Source organism: Pieris brassicae, chromosome 7 (genome assembly GCF_905147105.1).
Source record: "Pieris brassicae chromosome 7, ilPieBrab1.1, whole genome shotgun sequence".
Lineage (NCBI taxonomy): Eukaryota > Metazoa > Arthropoda > Insecta > Lepidoptera > Pieridae > Pieris > Pieris brassicae.
In genome coordinates, this window is record NC_059671.1 from 17,898,602 (window position 1) to 17,917,130 (window position 18,529).

The 18,529-nt window shown below is 34.7% G+C and overlaps 2 protein-coding genes across 8 annotated transcripts in view; one reads left to right on the forward strand and one right to left on the reverse strand.

Annotated features, from left to right (window-relative positions):
- Positions 1-72: 72 nt before the first annotated feature.
- LOC123712536 lies at positions 73-8,896 on the forward strand. 5 transcript variants are annotated; one of them, XM_045665677.1, is made up of 10 exons: positions 73-362; positions 794-894; positions 1,017-1,372; positions 1,620-1,697; positions 2,168-2,204; positions 2,728-2,893; positions 3,562-3,702; positions 7,406-7,568; positions 8,063-8,148; positions 8,671-8,896. In XM_045665677.1, the coding sequence occupies exons 2-10, from the start codon at positions 872-874 to the stop codon at positions 8,881-8,883; spliced, it is 1,263 nt and encodes a 420-aa protein (XP_045521633.1). In that variant the 5' UTR covers positions 73-362; positions 794-871; the 3' UTR covers positions 8,884-8,896. The 5 variants fall into 5 exon arrangements, with proteins under 5 accessions (XP_045521633.1, XP_045521636.1, XP_045521635.1 ...); XM_045665680.1 differs by having other exon boundaries at positions 7,406-7,559; XM_045665679.1 differs by having other exon boundaries at positions 2,174-2,204.
- A 2,474-nt stretch (positions 8,897-11,370) lies between these two features.
- The window catches only part of LOC123712127 (breast cancer anti-estrogen resistance protein 1), a 75,858-nt gene continuing 68,699 nt past the window's right edge, over positions 11,371-18,529 (reverse strand). For all 3 annotated transcript variants that reach the window (XM_045665095.1, XM_045665094.1, XM_045665096.1), the window contains 8 exons: positions 18,313-18,453; positions 17,023-17,157; positions 16,113-16,415; positions 15,794-15,980; positions 15,209-15,449; positions 14,263-14,431; positions 13,515-13,738; positions 11,371-13,206 (listed from right to left, as the gene is read on the reverse strand). In XM_045665095.1, the coding sequence (XP_045521051.1) occupies positions 12,879-13,206; positions 13,515-13,738; positions 14,263-14,431; positions 15,209-15,449; positions 15,794-15,980; positions 16,113-16,415; positions 17,023-17,157; positions 18,313-18,453 (1,728 nt within the window). In that variant the 3' untranslated portion in view covers positions 11,371-12,878. The remainder of the gene's footprint in view (positions 13,207-13,514; positions 13,739-14,262; positions 14,432-15,208; positions 15,450-15,793; positions 15,981-16,112; positions 16,416-17,022; positions 17,158-18,312; positions 18,454-18,529) is intronic.

The window sequence follows — 18,529 nt, forward strand, 5'->3', positions numbered from 1 at the left end:
TTTATCATAGAGGCAAAACATTTTATAGAAATAATTCATCTATATGATGTATTACGGGTGCAAGAAGGGCATTGAAGGAAATAAATCACACGTAAACTATTTGATCCTTTATAAAAAAACAAGGCTTCAAGTCATACGTAATTGATTACTCTGCGGGCTTATTGCCGGGATTAGTAATCTGTTCCTGATTTCGGTCGATATTCTATGATTTTGTTTTGTTTTTTATTTCTTGTTTATCACTTGATTTGTGATCAATAATGCACTGTCAATAAATTGTTTTGGCATCAATTTTTTTTATCAAGATAACATAGTGTCAACTATTCAAAAGTGATAAAAAATTTAATAAATCGTTGGAAGGCTATGTAAGTCTATTTTTTATTTAATTTCTCATAGACTGTATTTTACGTGTCACACGGCATAATCAGTTTATATTTAGTGTTTAACATGTTCCTTTGTAGATCACGCCATCTCGAAATCAGAAAGATCCAAAATCCCAATAGAGCCGAAATTCGTAATGTTATAAGAAAATAATATAGAAACTTTAATAGTAGCTTTTATTAGTAAAGTTGTTGTCTAGCTGTGTTTGAACATTCACATGTATATGCAATACAGAATGCACTTGAATCTATCTGCACACACTTCTGTTCTAACTTAATTGAGTAATAGGCTAGTAATGACTGGCCTATTACCTGAACTTTATAATGATATAAAATCGCCTCTGTGATGGAAAAGTCCTAAATAACTTATGCATAGTTTGTTTATTGACTTTGCTAATAATTTTTATCTCTTTCAGATAATTACATGCTAATTGTAATTCTTATGTATATATATAACATACATCACATTAGATTATATACATAGTTAAATAAATATGGATTCTTATAAGAAAACTGCGTAAGTTAAATTGAGATATTTAAAAAATTACTTGCTCAAGCATCATGTTCAATAAAATGGACACTGAAAGCCATTCAGTAAGAAAATTTTAGCAAAGACTAATAAATTTTATCATGTTCCAGTCACTCTGACAGAAGTGCCAATTTTGATGATGCAGAGGTAAAACTCTTGCTGGATCTAGTTATAAGATTTAAATCTGTAATATTAAACCGCAACACAAATGCAAATACAAATTTAGCTAAAGAAAAAATATGGAGACAGATAACTAAACTATTTAATAAGGAAAAAATAAATGTGCATAGAAGTTCTGATCATTTGAAAACAAAGTGGTTAAATTTAAAGAGAGAAGCAAGGAGAATACAAAATAATTCACCTAGTGAAATGAATGATGTTCAGAAACAAGTAATCCAGTTATCATATGAATCAGTCAATGACCCCAGTCTTCAAATAGAAATCTCGGAACAGGATTTATATGAAGGTATGTTAACAATTTGAAAATTCATGAACATTCTATACATAATTTTGGTTATAATACCTGTGGCTGTGCCTAAATATCATATTTTCGAGACACATTCCAAGGTTTGATTGTTAAGGTGTATAAGTTGGAAATATGGAATTTCATTTTGTAAAAGTACTGTATAAAAGTTCTACAGTTCGATACTTCTTCCCTAATAAGCAATCTCTTATAGGTTAACTTGTTTTAAAATTTGTAATTAAAATTTCAGAGTCGGAAACCAAGGAATTACTAAATGAGAACACACATAAATTATTGGATGATGATAAAGCGAGCTCTTGTCACTCTGGTAAGATTATCTTATCGAATATAAGATTAAAAAAAATTGTTTGTTTTAATATATTTTGATGCACTGGATTTCATTATTATGTTTTTAATACATTAATTGATTTAGATTTTCTGCACTAGAATTTGTTAATTAATGAAATAATAATAGTTTAACGTAAGCATAACGTAACGAAATTAGGGGGGGGGGCGTTCCCCCTTGTAAAACGTTACGATGCGGGACGGCGTTTGAACTACGCATTATTGTTAATATTATTTTCCACTTTCCAGTACTTTAAGTATAAAGAGTCACTGGGAGTTATTACGAAACGTTTTACTATTAAAATATAGATAGGCGCGTTTCATGTGGGGGGGGGGGGGGGTTCAAGAATCTCCAAAAATAAATATTGTAATAATAGAAACAAACGAACGTAAAAATAATAAAGTATATTTTTCCATATTACTCGATTGTGTTATTTAACAATTTATTTTAAGTTTCAGATGTTGATGACGAAAAACCGTTGAAGGAGAGGTATGAATATATAATTGTTTTATTCAGTAAAATTATCTTAATTAGAAAGAAATTCCTTCACTATTGTAGATCACAAAACATATTTTTTAAATAGGTGTTAGTCGAGTAAATTTCAAGTTAAATTGTACCATTATTGGCAAATAATAATTAAATAAGGAGAAATAATATTCATACAATTTTATAGAAAATTTAGAATTATCGTAAAACCATAAAAAAACTGATATAACGATAATATGAGAAAAGCGACTGCTTATATAATAACCTCCAAGAAGATTACATATGCTTATTGCTCGACTAATAAATGAATCCAGACGTTATAATCCTATATCGCACGCTTTGCATGTATTTTTTATCCATTTCTTAAACAGACAAGAAGGTAGCCTTCTGTGACCATTGTCCCTTGATTAATAGTTGCGCTCATTAAAACAAGTTTTGCCTGATGAGATATAAACGCATGACCCAGCGGTTGTAACGCACGTTTTAATTACGCCACATTATCCCACAATAAATTATTAATTTCAAGGGACCGATGCTACATGAAACGTAATGGAATAAGAAAGAAGTCAATGAATTTTTCAGCACAAGAGTGTAGTCTTCTTTTGAAATTGGTTAAAGAGGAAAAACATAATCTCTTTATGGCGGGTATGTCAAAGGAGGTCATAAGGAAGAAGTATTTAGCTTGGGAGAGGGTGAGTACGGGTTTTTTTTTTTAAATAAAATGGCAATAGTTTTGACTTTATGACAGTGAGTACGGGTTTTTTTTTTAAAAATAAAATGGCAATAGTTTTGACTTTATGACAGTGAGTACGGGTTTTGCGAGTAAAAATGTATAGATTTGGTGGTAATTTATAAGTTTATTCATACCTACAATATAAATTAAATGAATTTTAACATAAAACTAAGGATATATATATGATCTTAGCCATTTGGGGCCTCCGAGTCGGTGGTTAGACTGGTCCAGGATCATCCCTTTTGGTTGGGAGAGTGGCTCACCAGCCTTCATCCCCAATATCTACTAAAACATTTCAATTGCGATAAATTAAAGTACTTTTTTCGTATATTTCTGTTATAGTGTGTTTTCGTGTTTAAATAGATATATTACTTACGATTAGTTATGATTGAACTGATTTATTTTTTGTGATTTAGAGATATAAAAAAAAATATTATTCCCTCGGGATTAACTTTTGTCAAATGTTAAATTTGGTCAGACCTCAATATATGACATTTTATGACGTAATCGTTCAATGCAAGACGCTGCGTTCAATTGTCAGTTGTCAAACAGTCACGTCATGTCAAATGTCAACTCGGCACAGATGCCATTGATGGTAGCTTCAAGTTAGATTTCTGTATTTTACAGGTAGCAAAAAGATTTAATGCGGTCAGTTGGAAGAAGAGGCCAGTTCAAGTATTAAAAACTAAACTCGAAAATATGAGGAGACTCAATCGACACAAAATTAGTTTAAGTACGTCCAACACAGAACACGAGGAAAAGGAACTGGTGAGAGTTTGTCATTGACATTTTTTAAAATACATTTCACAAAAGAGCAATTTTACGTGAATATAGTATATACAATAATTATGACTACTAAGCAATTGTATAGTATATAACATATAACAACCCTACGGATCCCTAAGCCCAGCAGATGTACCCTAACACATAAAAAGTGAATATATTGTTACGAGCTAGGGGATCGGATAGAAAATGCCGTAGATTTATTCAAGGGTTTATTTCTTGAAAAATCTATGAGGAATTTATGAACACAAATTAATCGCAGAAATGCACTTATAACACGCACAAAAACAGTCACTAATTACTTCACTTATCCACACTTCACACAGTACTTTATCACTTATATTCACTTTATTCGCACTTTATCGCTTCGGTGTTCCTCTCTTGTTATCGCATTCATAACTAAAGGCGACTAGTCGCGTTTCGGCTCGCTTATATATCCCTGGGAATAATTCTAAACAATATTCGAGAACTTTCTAGGCGGGCTTGCTACTAAGTAGCGATTGCACAATTCTAGAACGTCCGCACTCTTTGTCGCTTTCGCACGTTGCTCCGTCCTTGTCGTACGGCGTTCTAGAGTGCTCAGTTTCGAGAAAGTTCCTTAAATGTTTCAGCTTCCTGAAAATTAGGGTAACATTATGGAAATTACAATTTTCTAATTTGTGATTGACCCTCTCCTGAAACGGCAAAAATCATATTACAGCCTGCTGAAAAGTTCTCTAAGTAGTGGAAAAATCTAGAAACATTGCAGTCGACCCGTCTTCGTAACAATATATATATATAAGTACGGGATGTCTGCACCAAGAGACCTAAGGTGACAGTCGGAGCCCTACGGGTGGGATCAAAGGTTTGAGGTGGTGGAATTATCTCAAAGGGCAGGCACACCACGATTATTAAGGGCTTGAAGTAGTCTTCGCCACTTTGAGTGGAAGCGAGAAATGAATACGACAGAGCAATATTCAAATCATATTTATTCAAAGACAATATTTCAAGAAAACACTTTTTCTACCGGATTGAAATGTATGTATAATAATAATACATAGCTTCAATCCAGTAAAAAAGTGTTTTATTTAAATGTGTAAAAGCTATGTTAACAAAAGACAATACCAAAGACAATATCTTAAATACTACTTACACCTATTCACACATACATGATATTATTTTGTAACACACGTGAGTCCTGTCAGAATTTGATCAATATTCGAATAAAATATAATTAAAAACTACTTTTTTTCTGTTAAGATTTGAAACGCACGTGAGCTGTGTGCAGTTGGTTAATGTTCAAATGAAATCTGAACAGTAATATTATAATAATAATATTGTGGAAGAAACGATTTGAGTTATAAGGCCCGGTACGGAAATTTTATGAGGAGTAAAATCAAGTGTAACACGAAAAGTTGAGGCGTTACGTAGAAAGAGACAAACATATATATCTGTAGGATTGAACGTGTAAAAGAATGATTTCATCTCATTCTCTCTCTAAAATTGGATTTGTATAAATTGAACACAATTATTATTGTTATTATTCTTATTATTATTTATATTGTTTTGTAACATACTTTATGTAATACGCTTTATTGAAGTAATATAAATAATCCGAATAATTACAGATATATGTTTGTTTCTCTTATCATTTTAGCAGATGCGTTCATTTACCCTTTTTTTCTATTCGATATATATCATAATTATCGTTGGTAAGGAGTAAACTCCAATCGTGCGTCGTAGCTGACACACACACACATTTTTTATTAGTAGGTTAGCTTCAAAGTATATCTATATATATCAAAATGAATGCCTATTTCCCTTGGTCACGGCATCACGCGTCATCGCATCATCGCGCGCGGCTGGATTGATTTTGCTAATTCTTTTTTGTTGTGTTAGTTATTGACAGGGGGTTGATTGACAGTTCTTCTTAAGTGAATGAAAAAAAAAACCGCGGAAAATTAGAAATTTAACTTTTGTTACGATAGCAATTTTCTTTTTTAATTTCATTCAAACTTTTTTGATGTAAACATGGCGTTTTTGACATTGACAGAAAATACATATAAAATATACAGTCGCTAATTGTTTGTAGGATTAATGTCGGAATACCAACAAAACTATTTATATACGCGCCAGAAAAACAAAAGAATAATGTTGTATATCATAAAGCATTTTTAATTAATTATACCAATTCGAAATCAATATTCATAGTTAAGATAGGACAACGTCGGCTCCGCTAGTAAAATCATAAAATTTTAAAAAGCTTAAACCGACTTGAATCCCGTTTGTCAAAATCAATACATTTTCGTACGTCTAGGCGCTAGGTCTCGTTTAGGTTTACAGAAGTTAATTCTCATAAAAAACATACATGTTAAAAAAAATATTATAAAAAAATAAAAATATTAAAAATATAAACGTATAACATTACGCAACCGTTGTACACTGTTACTTTAAAAAATAAATCAATAGTGCTACAAACTTTTAGGTCTTGGCCTCAGATTTCTGTATCTGTTTCATGATCATTTGTAAATTGAATATGCAAGTAGGTGATCAGCCTTCTGTGCCTGACACACGCCGTCGACTTTTTTGCGTCTAAGGCAAGTCGGTTTCCTCACGATGTTTTCCTTCCACCGTTCGAGCTAATGTTAAATGCACATGGAAAGAATGAGATGAGAGTCACACACTGACGCCACTAGGCCAACACTGCTCTACACTGTTACTTTATTAGATGAAAAACTTCACTGGCGTATGGTTCAAACATGGTTTCAAACCAAGACACTGCTACTATTAACTGTATCTCATTGTTGCGACCGGTTTTAGTTCTGATTTTAGGTAGATGTATATGGTTAGTGTTATTATATTATGTATTTAGGTGACATTTTTAACTAAAATTGCATGTTGTGTATTTATAAAGCTGCTTCACGATACTCTGTCTGTACGGACAGAGAATAATATGCACTGCTAACAATACGACACTACAGTTCTGCAGTAATCTTCTCAATATGAAATAGTTAAAAGCTAGCATTCAAAGTAAGTTGCGTTGTCTTTTGTCTTTCTGCACAGACAACGTTTTGTAAGCATTGATAACAAATACTATTTGGATTTGTTTATCGAAATAATTTTGTTCTATAGATGATCGGCTAAGTTTGTTTGGTTTGGTGGTACTTTTTAGAGCTCATGTATAATGTGAATATTTGACGTTATATTCTCCCAGGCACATTATTTTTGTCACTGCTGGGGGGGGGGGGGGGGGGTTTTTAATAATTGTCATACGATTTACGAAATAAATAAGAATACTACGTAGTATTTGACTGTTGTGTTTTTGTAGGGCAAACGTGATACCCACCGCCCATGATAATTCTCAATGGCAGACGGCTCGCGTGTGCGTTGCCGGCCTTTTTAAAATTAATATGTTCTTTTCTTGAATTACCCGACCCTAGTGTCCGCTTTCTAAACTCGATCTATAATCTTAAATGGTTTCCAATCCAGATTTTCGCTAGTTTAGATTGATAAATTTCATAATACGAACTGTCGATTTCAAAGATATTTAACAAGAACGATCCATCGATCGGTTATAGAAACGTATTTTATGAGAAATGAATTTAAATATCAATCTCTAGTAGTAAAAATTGGATTGGGATTCAGTATAGTAATTGGACGTAAGTCTAATTGGTTCGAAAATAAAGAATAAGGTGTTTTATTATTTTAGTCTGTGAAAACGGAGCCAAGTGTAGAGTATAATGTAGATTGCAGTGAGTTCAGCCAGTCTGTGGATGAAGATAGAATAAACGAACGAGCATCATCACCCATACTTAATGATATGGACCCGCTCAGATTTGTTCTGAACTCGGATTCTGGACTAGGTATTAACTGTGTGTATTTAAATTAAGATTTTATAGTCATAATTAAAGTTAACCATAAAATAATTATTGTACAACATATTTTTTTTATATTAAGGAAATATTTATTATATTTTTGGAGTATAAGAAATTTGTTATTACAACAAAGAATTTGAGTCTAAGTCGGCCTAAGATTTGATTACATGCAAAATGATATTTGATTTTGGTTTGGTAGGCATCTACATGCTTTTAAAAATCACTAAAAAGATTTTGAAAATGTTACGTCCATATTTTAATTCATATCCCAAGTCGCAATCTCATCTAGAGCGCTATAAAATATACTTCATACTGAAAAAATGGTTTGACAGTTCTTGAAGCTAGATTTTTATGTAGATAAGAAACAAATTAATATCAACTTTAATAAATATAATTGAGATGACATTTGATAGATGACAGCTGACAACTGTCGCTGTTAAGTAGGACGCGGGATAGTTATATATCTTAATATGTACAGTGAATATTTTTAGGGTCGACAAGTATTTGTTCTCAAAACGATACGGACCTAATAAAATTGAAGATGGAATTAATCAACTATCAACTAGAAACTGCGAAAGTAAGAATTCATACAAACTATATATTATCAATTGTTTCCATATATTAGGTCTTTACATATGAAATCGCTCTAGGCCACTGCTGCTTCACGACAACGCTAGACCATATAGGACATAACAGACTGCTACCAAATTAGAGGTGCTTCAATTGGAATGTCTAAGACAAACACCTGGACTTTGCTCCAAAAGATTACCATTTTTTTTCGAAAATCGATAACTTCTTGCAAGGTAAAAATTGATCTTTGATGGGGCAGTCGAATCTTCCTTCAAAGATTTTATTGATTCCCGTCCCAATGTTTTTTTTTTGTAAAGGGGTCAAAACTACCTATAAAATGGCAAATGCATTGATGGCAATGTACATACTTTGATGAAATCTATCTTTTGTTCCTCCCATACAAAACGCCAATTTCATATGTAAGGACCTTTAGAAACCAAAACAGATCAGCCAGTATTATTACAGCTAATTTCCAAAAAGGTTAATTATGATTCCTATCTACCTTAATTCATAAAATATACATTTCTAGCTGGAGCGAAAGCGCGTAGAAGACGCTGTAAGGGCAGATAAAGAAGAACAAGAGTCTCGAGCGATTGAAAATTCGTTGCGCTTGCGCACAGCGAGGCTGAAAGCTTTAGCTGCTGAAAGGGAATTAAATGAAGATGATCGAAATGGTTTAGGGTATACAGAACAAGAAATATTAGCGATGGAATATTTGAAAATGTCTACGAATGTTAGTTAATAAATGATCCTATTTGGTTTTTTTTTTATTTTTATGTAATAGGGGGGCAAACGGGGCAGTCATCGCAGCCCATAGACACTCATTTTTAGTGGGTGGGTTGCCAGCCTTTGAGGGTGGAGTACGCTCGAATTTTGAAGAGTTGAGAATAGAGAGAGAGAGAATATTCTCTCAGGGAAGATCCCAGCCGGGAGTCGATTCCACAGTTCGCTAGTTCGCAAAATAAAATGCCTTGTGAAACGGACTGTGGAATATTTCCAGCCATCAAGGTGATGTTGGTGAAATTTAGAATGGATACGGCTCGTACGGTGCTGAAACGAGGCAGGCGGGATCAACCCAAACAATTCTGCAGAACACTCACCATAGACTTTATAGAAAACGCAAAGAGACGCAATGTCTATGCGTAGAGAGAGAGAGAATCAAGCCGATCAGTAACATTGGAAATTGAAAATTCGACAAGCCAATTCGCTGAATTTGGTTAAAAGGAAGAAGCTGGTATTTGGGAGCTCCAGCCCAGAGATGTGAGCAGTATTCCATATTGCAAATTTAATTGTTTTTATTGAAAACTAAAACCTCATTACCAAAGGTTAGACCTAGATCTGTTCTTCAGATTTTTGGTGGTCATTTATTTTTATATACAAGGTGATCAGCCCTGCGCAGTCAAAATATTTCAGATTTCCTCACGATGCTTTTCTTCAACGTACGAGCGGTTGTTTAATGCGCATATAGAGCCAATTGGCTTAAAACCTAGTTAAGATACTATTACATACTGCATATCACCAAAAGAAAAAAACTCATAGTAACGTTACGGTAAGTTAATTCTTTATTAACAGAAACAAACATTAAGGCTAAGAAATCACGAAGCGGTTTTAACCCGCGCCCTGTGATCAGTTGGTGGGCAGCCAACATTTCCTCTAGTGATATAGGACATTCGAAAATAATTAAAGAACTTTTCTTTATCCTTTTAATACGAGTAACAAATAATCCAAAACGGTCTCTCCGTAATCAGTGGATGCACCCAGAACCTTTTAGGCCTTTTTTTAAATTCTTCTGTGAATAAAGTAAAACGCAACAGCTCGTTTCTGGTGTCTCCATAGCGGTCTGGAACTCAACTGATCGTTTAACCGCCCGTATAACCGCAATAATGAACGGCCAAGTTTGCAAACGATAATCGAAACTGCGACTGCTGCGTAATCGCATAAAACTCCGGTCGGAGCGCGGAGCGCAGTATCGCGCGATACGATACTAGCTAGCTGTTTACTTCGATCTTGTACCGCGGGGTCATATGAACTTAGCCTTAGCTGCCCATTTAAATAAAACAAAAGATAATTATGACATTAGACTTGTGACATCTATGGACAGACAATAGTGACAGCGGCTATCTGTTGAGATAGAAAATTGGATCGATTTTAAGTATCTAACACATGTATTATGTCTATATAATATGTCACAGTAAAGTAGATAAATCAGAGAGTTAATTGAATCTCTAAACAGATAATTAAATATCGATATTCAATCAAGTCGCTAAAGTTCCGTCAGACAAGTGAGTGAACGAAACGTTTAACGAGTTTCCTAAACATTCCTAGGCAACAAGACTATCCTAACCATAAACAATAAAGCAAAACATGGAATATCTAAGCTCCCAGTTCTTCACGATCACACCGAAATAACAAATGAAATAATCATGGCGGAGTGTTGTTTTACATTGTTCATCACGTTGGCTTTCGGTCCGAAAGACAATTAAACGTTTTCGACGCTGCTTTATTTAATTCAAAATGCTATATACATATATATTATTTATTTATTAAGTGTAAATTTGTGTCGTTTAAAAATAATTTTAATATCATAGCACAAATTCAATAAGCTTATAATTGATTTTATTTATACTGTGATAATATTCATACGTTTCAAAGACACAATGAAAACAGCGTATTACTCATTTAGCCATAATGAAAAACTAAATCGGTAATTGCATTCTTAACAAACTCACTTTACTTCTGCTACCACGCCAAAATATACATGTAAAAAACTGTATTTCTGTATATACAAGTAATCCATTTTTTTCAAAAATTTACCATTTGAATTTCATATGACAATCATGTTTCAGTCATATAATAAGTTGGTAAAGATCTGAAAACAGTACTGTATTTGTCATTTTTCAACATGGCAGCCTTCGTTTACTATTTAAAAACAAAACTTAGTCCGATGAAAACTGAGTTTTGTCAACATTCCTTCGAGAGTGGCAAATGAACAAGACTAGGTGAAATCTTTAATTTATGTGATACTAGTTACAGCATCTTTTCCCGCTTTTTTCAAAACAAATGATTGCTGTCGCATTTGCGATAAATCAATTAAAATCACTCGTTCTCGTTCTCATTATTGGTTTGTTCTCGTTGTCAACGCTTCATGACAGTGTATATGTTCAGGCGCGCTATGCGGAGACGATAAGGTTGAAATAAAACGTCAAAATAAATACGAAATTCTGTATATTTAACTTGATTGCGTTTTACAAGATGATTAAATTATAATACAATCGATAAAATTATTTAATATGCATTTTGTACAATTTCATCTAAACCTAACTAAAATACAACATCTAGGAAATATATTACACATAGCTAATATACAACATGATTTTTACACTGATATATACCTACGTTTATTCATCAAATGCCGGTATCACTTTAGCTTGATGCGTTTTATTGTAATAGCTCATAGCGTACACTGAAACTCAGATTTGCTACTCGTGTATGTCAATCCCAAATATTTACAGATTTATTGAAGTCTTTTGGGCAATGCAGATCAATGAGTTATATAATGCAAGTAAATATACTTTAGGATCAGTTCGTAAATTGGTAGGAATCGGTATTAAGCATTTAAATTAACTAGTTAGTTGGCGAGCAAAACTTTTATACCAATAATTATACTATAAGGAATATTAAGGACCATGGTACCAATGTTGCATATCATTTGACATTTCTGAAATTATTAGTAATTGAACTGAGTAACTATGAGTCCCATTGATGTACGCTACTTCTATTTTAGTGCGAACGCTGTAAAATGGTCTAAATCGTCTATAAATCCTAATTATTGTACCTATACGGTGGTATAAAATTGAAATTTGGGTCTAATCTTAATTTCTTATAAAATGGCAGTGATGCGATATTAAAACTAACATTGAACATATTGAGCACATTTCTATTGAATTTTCTAGACTTGGCCGTGAATAAAGGAACATAAATCAAATCACATTAATATTAAGTCCGAATACACAAAAGTCAATCTAATATAAACTATTTTATATTTGAGTGAACCCTAGGCATTCGGATAGTATATTTATTACGCCATTTTCCCTTGACATTGACATTTACTAAACATTCACGTCGATAAAGTGCAACTACGAGTACAATTTGTACGCTTTATACTGGACGGATAACTCAACTCAAGCAAATGAGCATCCAGCTATGACCGTTTTATCGAAAATTAATGGCAATACCTTACACCGCATTCGCATGAAATTCTTTGGTTTATTGGAAGAGGAAGCCAGCTCCTCAGTGCCCAGCACGATATACGTACAAAACAATTTAAGTACAGTCAAGTCCGCTTCAGTAGTGTTATTACGAAATCAAGCGGGCCTACCGATAGTATGGTATACTATCATTACAATCGCTCGATGTCCTGCCAAAGCCAGTTGTAAAACTTGAATAGAAATTCATTAATTTAACTATCGTCGACATAGCACTTGTCGAACCATAATTATTGCAATAAGAAGATGTTCTTAAGATAAAGGCTCGAGAAGGCTTTCTGTTGTTTTATTTATGAACATTATCCAAATATATATGGAATGATCATGCTGTTGTGCTTCGTTTATGACAAAAGCGCTCATGCGATAATAACCCCTAAAGCGTCAGCAATTTCGTAATAACCATACCGGTCTAAATTCTATGTCATATTGTCGCTTGAATTCCATAAATCAAATCCTAAGCTAAGCTACAGCTTTATAGAACTGGGAGAGAGGGCGTTCCCAAATGTGGGGCAATGGGTGTGATTGGGGTCAGGGGCGTAAGGGGGGTCGTCGTGGAAGAAGGGGGCACTGTAGTAGCGGGGGTGTCTTGAGGGGGCTCAGCGGCTCTCACCAAAGTCCTGCGGAGGTCTTGAGCGCGGGAAGCAAGATGCCTTGCAGCTTCCGCCATCTCTGCTACGGCGTTTGCGCAAGGGAACTGTTGTGCTGCGGATTTGGTTTTTGCGACTGTTGCAGCTAAAGCATCGGAGAGCGCGTCTGAACATCGCAGCATCTTCGCTTTTAAGCCAGCGTGTTGGGCGCTCCTAAGACATTGAATTCGAATTATTGTTTCCATATAGACAAAGCATTTCGTATTTTCTTCTTACAATATAACTTTATACATGAGTATAAAGTTCGTCCCATATATTGAACTCATGAGAGTTATCTGGGATTAATTCTGAAATCTACGAAAAATATCCTTTTACTGAACTTCATATCACTTGCCATACCAATAGATTTCCGATCTCACCAGTGCATAATACATTCACAGTTCATAATAGTATCTACTTTCTTCAAATACCATTTTATCCAATAAATATTTAGGTAAATACAATTTAAATAAAATGCTTACCTATGCACAGTATCGCCAACATGCACTATCCTATGCGCGCTAAGCACCACAAACTTGCCATGTGCCAAAAACACGTCTGGAGGTTGTCCCATCTCTATGGTTCTGAGGAATGCTTCGACGGCCGTAGACAAGTGAGCGCCGTAAGTAGCGGTCTGAGCCGCGTAAAAAGCAGCCAATTGACGATCGTCTGGAGGCAGACGAGTGGCAGCAGCAACCGCGCTCACCTTAAAGTTTAAGAAAATATAAATAATGTAAAAAAAATATATGTTTAGGAGTAAAATATTCAAGAATAATATAGTTATACCAGGATATTTATAGTAAAGGAGCTTTTACGCAAACTACTTCTAGAAGTTAATAAAATTCCAGTGGCTCCACAACTCTATGGGTCCTGGTCTCAAGTCTTTTTCATACATTAATTTTAGTAGGTGATCAACTTTCCGTGCCTGACACACAATAGGAGCAAAGATGTTTGAACGAGCTACTATCAGCTCTGAATTTAATTTTGCTTGTTTTACTTTTCCAAGCAAAAGAAATACACGATACCTGAACAATTATCACTGTCATCACTCTTTATAATTTTAAAAAATTATTGAAAAGGCTTAAAATTTAGCGCAAGAAAGACTGTATCTTTTAAATGTGTTATTGTTAAAAAAGTTTTTTTTAAATAATCAACTTCAACCCAATTACCTGGGACATCACAGTAACAATACAATAATCAAAAAGCCATATGCCATTTTTGTATATTTACCTCGCCGGCATGGTCTGCGTCCCTCACTAACGCGTCAAACGAAGCGCGTAATTTGTCAGGGAGTGCTGCCCGTATTTCTGCGTTCCGTCGTCCAGCCGCCGATCGCGACTCCAGACGCACGTAGTCGTACTCCTCTGTCCATTCGTGTTCAGGGACTGTTGCTGATCGTCTGAAAATTATTAATATTGCTTTTTTTTAAACAATCAACGCAAAGCATTGTCTTGTAATAGCTTTTCTTCTAGAGGCTGTGCGAAAAGAGTGTTGCTATGCGACATATTATTTTCAAAAATTGTTTATTTTAATTTATTCATATTAAGTGAGTGAGTATTGTCGAACTATAATAAACTTTAGCAGCGACCGTAAATTCCACGTTCTTCTTTATCGGCAGATACTAAGTTACGCTTGTAGTATTTTTTAGTTGCCAGAATACATTTTGATTTCATGATCAACATAACAACGTAAAAAATAAAACACTGTTGATTGATGAAGCATTTATACTCGTACTTATTACTTTAGTATTTATTGTTTACGAGTAGTTATTACAAGAAAGAAAAACATTCAGCCACATCTCATAACATCCTATTTCACATTCTGAGCTCTAACTTTTTGAATACATATACAAATAACATTAAAAGATATAGAACTTTGGCAAGTGATGAGGCTAATTGCTTCACCTGAAGAGTCAATGTAGAAAACATTAAATTTAAATTTAAATTGTTTTGAATAATAAAAGAAACATTAATGTGACAGCAGTAAGAACTATTTTATACATTTGAATTATACGTAGAAGATGTTAAATTTGGGTAAATTGGTTTTGGTCTGTGTAGATATCATATAATTTAAGTATTGAAAATACTTGTAATCATTGTTAATGTTAATTGTTAATATTATAAGATTATTGAGGGATATCGGGTTGTAATAAGTTTATATTAGTTTTGACACTAACCTGAATAATAACGAAGCATTTCCATGTATAAATGACGCTGCACGCCTTACATCCTCAGTTAAAGACCTGGCGCACGCCACGAGCTGATCCAACGCATCCTGGGTTCCATCTGTAGGCTCTCGGTCCCTTTCTAGCCTTTCTGGGGCCCAGTCACCTGCATCCAGGGCGCTGGTGGCCTCATGCGTAATACGCTCAGCGTCCTTCAGCGCCTTGACTAGGGGCCGTAATTTTACTGCGATACCTGAGAGAAAATATCTTGCTATATTAAAAACAAATATGTTGATGATGCGTGGTGATTACCTCATTGATCATATATTTTCTATGGATAAAAGCTGTTTAAAGAAACATTCAAGAAATATTTCAATGTATCTGTCGACTGCAGCAAAGCAACCTTGTCTGGGGCTTCTAGGAGCTCCTAAATAAGGTTTCCCTGGGTCTACCTCCAAGTATTAAAAAAATAACATACTTCTCCCTAAAAGGCCGGTAACGCTGAGTTCGCACTAACATATATGTCCATGGGTTGCGGTAAGTAGTTGTTTGGACGTTTAGCCGACCGCTATACGAGTTACCATAAGTGTCAAGTACCTTTGTCTTGTGCATCGTGTGCATTGGCCAATGTAGCATCAGCAAACACAGCGAGATCGTGTAACGCGGCGCGTAACCTAGCGCCAGCGACGCGTACGTCTAGAACGCGGGGTCGCAATGCGCCTCGCCGTCGCCATCCAGGGGACACGTATGAAAGAAGTCGAGATACTGCTGCTGATGCTTCTTCCTGGAATGGAGATTCCTTCGATTAACAAGGTATTAAAAGCGTGGGACACTTCTGAGCTTTCCCTCTTTTGATTGGAAGGATACTGAACATAACTTCCGTAATCTTATTCATATCATACAACTTTGTACTCACTTGTAATCTTTCAAGTGCTTCGAGCGCTGCATCACACGGTAGAGGTAACGCTCGCGACCGTGGCACATCATATGTGCTTGAAGCGGACGCTGCTGAATGGGCCGAACTTCCCGAATTTGCTGAAGCGCTAGACGTTGCTGAGGTAAGTGATCCGGTGCCGCTGCAAGCGGAGTCAGCGCTGGCGGGCCGTGGCGCTCTTGGTGCGTCGTACCAGTCAGCGGTTGGCCTTGGAAAGTCGTATGTGCCCAGACGCTGGACTGGCATGGGCGCGCGAGGTACGTCGTAGTGTGAACATTCTTCGATCTAGAAAAATTGTATAGTTGTAATTGTAATAGTTGACTTGAATTAGACAAAGCTGTATGTTTTTTAGAATTACAATAACAATTACAAGGATTCTTATCAGACACTTCTTATAATTACCATTGTGCTTTAAGTAAAAAAAAACAGAACTAAATGCTTGTGCCCTTTTGTAACTATTTTACAAAATAAATTAATTTAGGAACGGTGATTGAATTTAGTAAAAAAACTAATATAATATCTTTGATTACAACACGTTAATTCATTTGAGGCAAGAAATACTGTTTTCCTCTTACGTTTCAGTGACTTTCAGTGGCTTGTTTACTATGATGCAATGATCACGTCAATTTAGATTCGAGATTAATTTATCCAATGTCAATTTTTTGTATATTGCCTAAACTTATTATAACTTAAATATATATGAACGTTTTGTTTAAGTTAATAATAAACATATTTTTGATTTTCTCAAAGTAATTAGTGAGCCTTGAGTTCTGATGAATGAAAAAATTAGTAAATAAGTTTAGTCTTATATATAGTTTTTACTTCTTCAATATTCATTAACATTGTTTCGGTTTGGTAGGCACAGAAGGTTCTTGTCTTAATTACAACTTACTTTTGTAAAGGCTGGTGACTGCGTTGGCAAGGGTTGGTGGGCGACAGGTGTAGGTGTCCGCGTCCGTCGCCTTTGTGTGCTGCTTCCATCGAACACCCCGGCTACTATACGCAGGCGGTTTCCCGGACATATGCCCTGGAAAAGAGAATGACACTTAAACAATTGATTTTTTCAGTAGCTTCACCAATATTACGCCGGATTACGGAATTCTGTCAACCCTAAGTGAACAGTGTATGGTGTGATTGCGTATTACGAATCATTTAAACCAGTGACAAGGAAACAATATTTTTATCGGGATACGTACTGGACAGTTACATACATTTAAAAATATATAATCTTAGTTGGCTAAATTAAAAATCCCACGAATTTTCATCAAAATAATGTAAAAATTGTGGTTACTTGCGTGTAGTGCGGGCTAAAAGGCAATATACAGCTCTCATGAAAGATCAACGACCACTTCCAGAATATTCGCTTCTGCGAAAAGTACTATGGCAAAACAGCGTTTATTATAAATGCGTAATTAATACCGACTCCTTATGCAATTTCCTTTTCATGTTTCTCTTACATTAAAATTAAATGCAATTAAATTTCCCTTATTTACTTAGCATGTAATGAAAATAAATATACTTTCTCTACATGCAGTGATAAATTAAATCCTGTGTGAGGCTTTACCTTGGAGCTCTCTAGTAATAATTTATATGTTATGTATGTCATTTTGATGATTTAACTTTTTAATATTATAGTTAACTAGATGTCCGCGCGAATGTCGTTTGCTTACTTAGCCTTTTTTCCAATTTTCTTCTTAAGAGTTCAAGGAATAAATAAATATAAATTGCTCGAATTGGTCCAGCGAAAATTTAAATTTTTAATTAACAAATACTAAACATGTGAAAATTAAGGGTTGAATGTATTGTAATGGTAATGTATAAATTATATCTAAAAACTAAAAATATAGGGGAATGAAAAATAGACGCTATCCGCTTCGTAGACCTAACCGATATACACACAAAATTTCGAGCCATTTCGGAGGAGTTTAATTACAAACACCATGACACGAGAATGTTATATATTAGAGATAAAGATTGTTACTGCATGTATCTGTGCGTTTTTTTTATTTATAAAAATATACATTGTAGACCAATAAATAGACGCTTTGTGACTGGATATTAAAATGTTCGAAAATATATTTTTTTCCCACATAATATGCCTGCAATATGGTTCAACAGTCTTAGATATATGTTCATATGTTCCAAAGCAAGTAGTACAAAGAAAAAAATTCTAGAAGTATACCTGTCTGCCCCTCAGCGAGCAGAGCCACCAGCCGTCGCTGCCACCCGTGTTCTGCTCCAGCACGGTGAGCAGGTCTCCTCGTCTGAATGCCAGTTCGTCAGGCGACTCTGCTATATTGTCGTACAACGCTCGCGCCATACACTGAAATTAGAAATTTAAACCATACTTTAAAGATTAATAAAATTTGAATTTTTGAACACTGCATCTTGATAAAGGC

Excerpts from the sequence above, each read along its gene's own strand:
- LOC123712536 (XM_045665677.1), top strand. The coding sequence starts at position 872 with ATGGATTCTTATAAGAAAACTGC. Across the intron at positions 1,698-2,167 it reads AGCGAGCTCTTGTCACTCTG|TTTCAGATGTTGATGACGAA; the intron begins GTAAGATTATCT and ends ATTTATTTTAAG. Across the intron at positions 8,149-8,670 it reads ATCAACTAGAAACTGCGAAA|CTGGAGCGAAAGCGCGTAGA; the intron begins GTAAGAATTCAT and ends ATACATTTCTAG.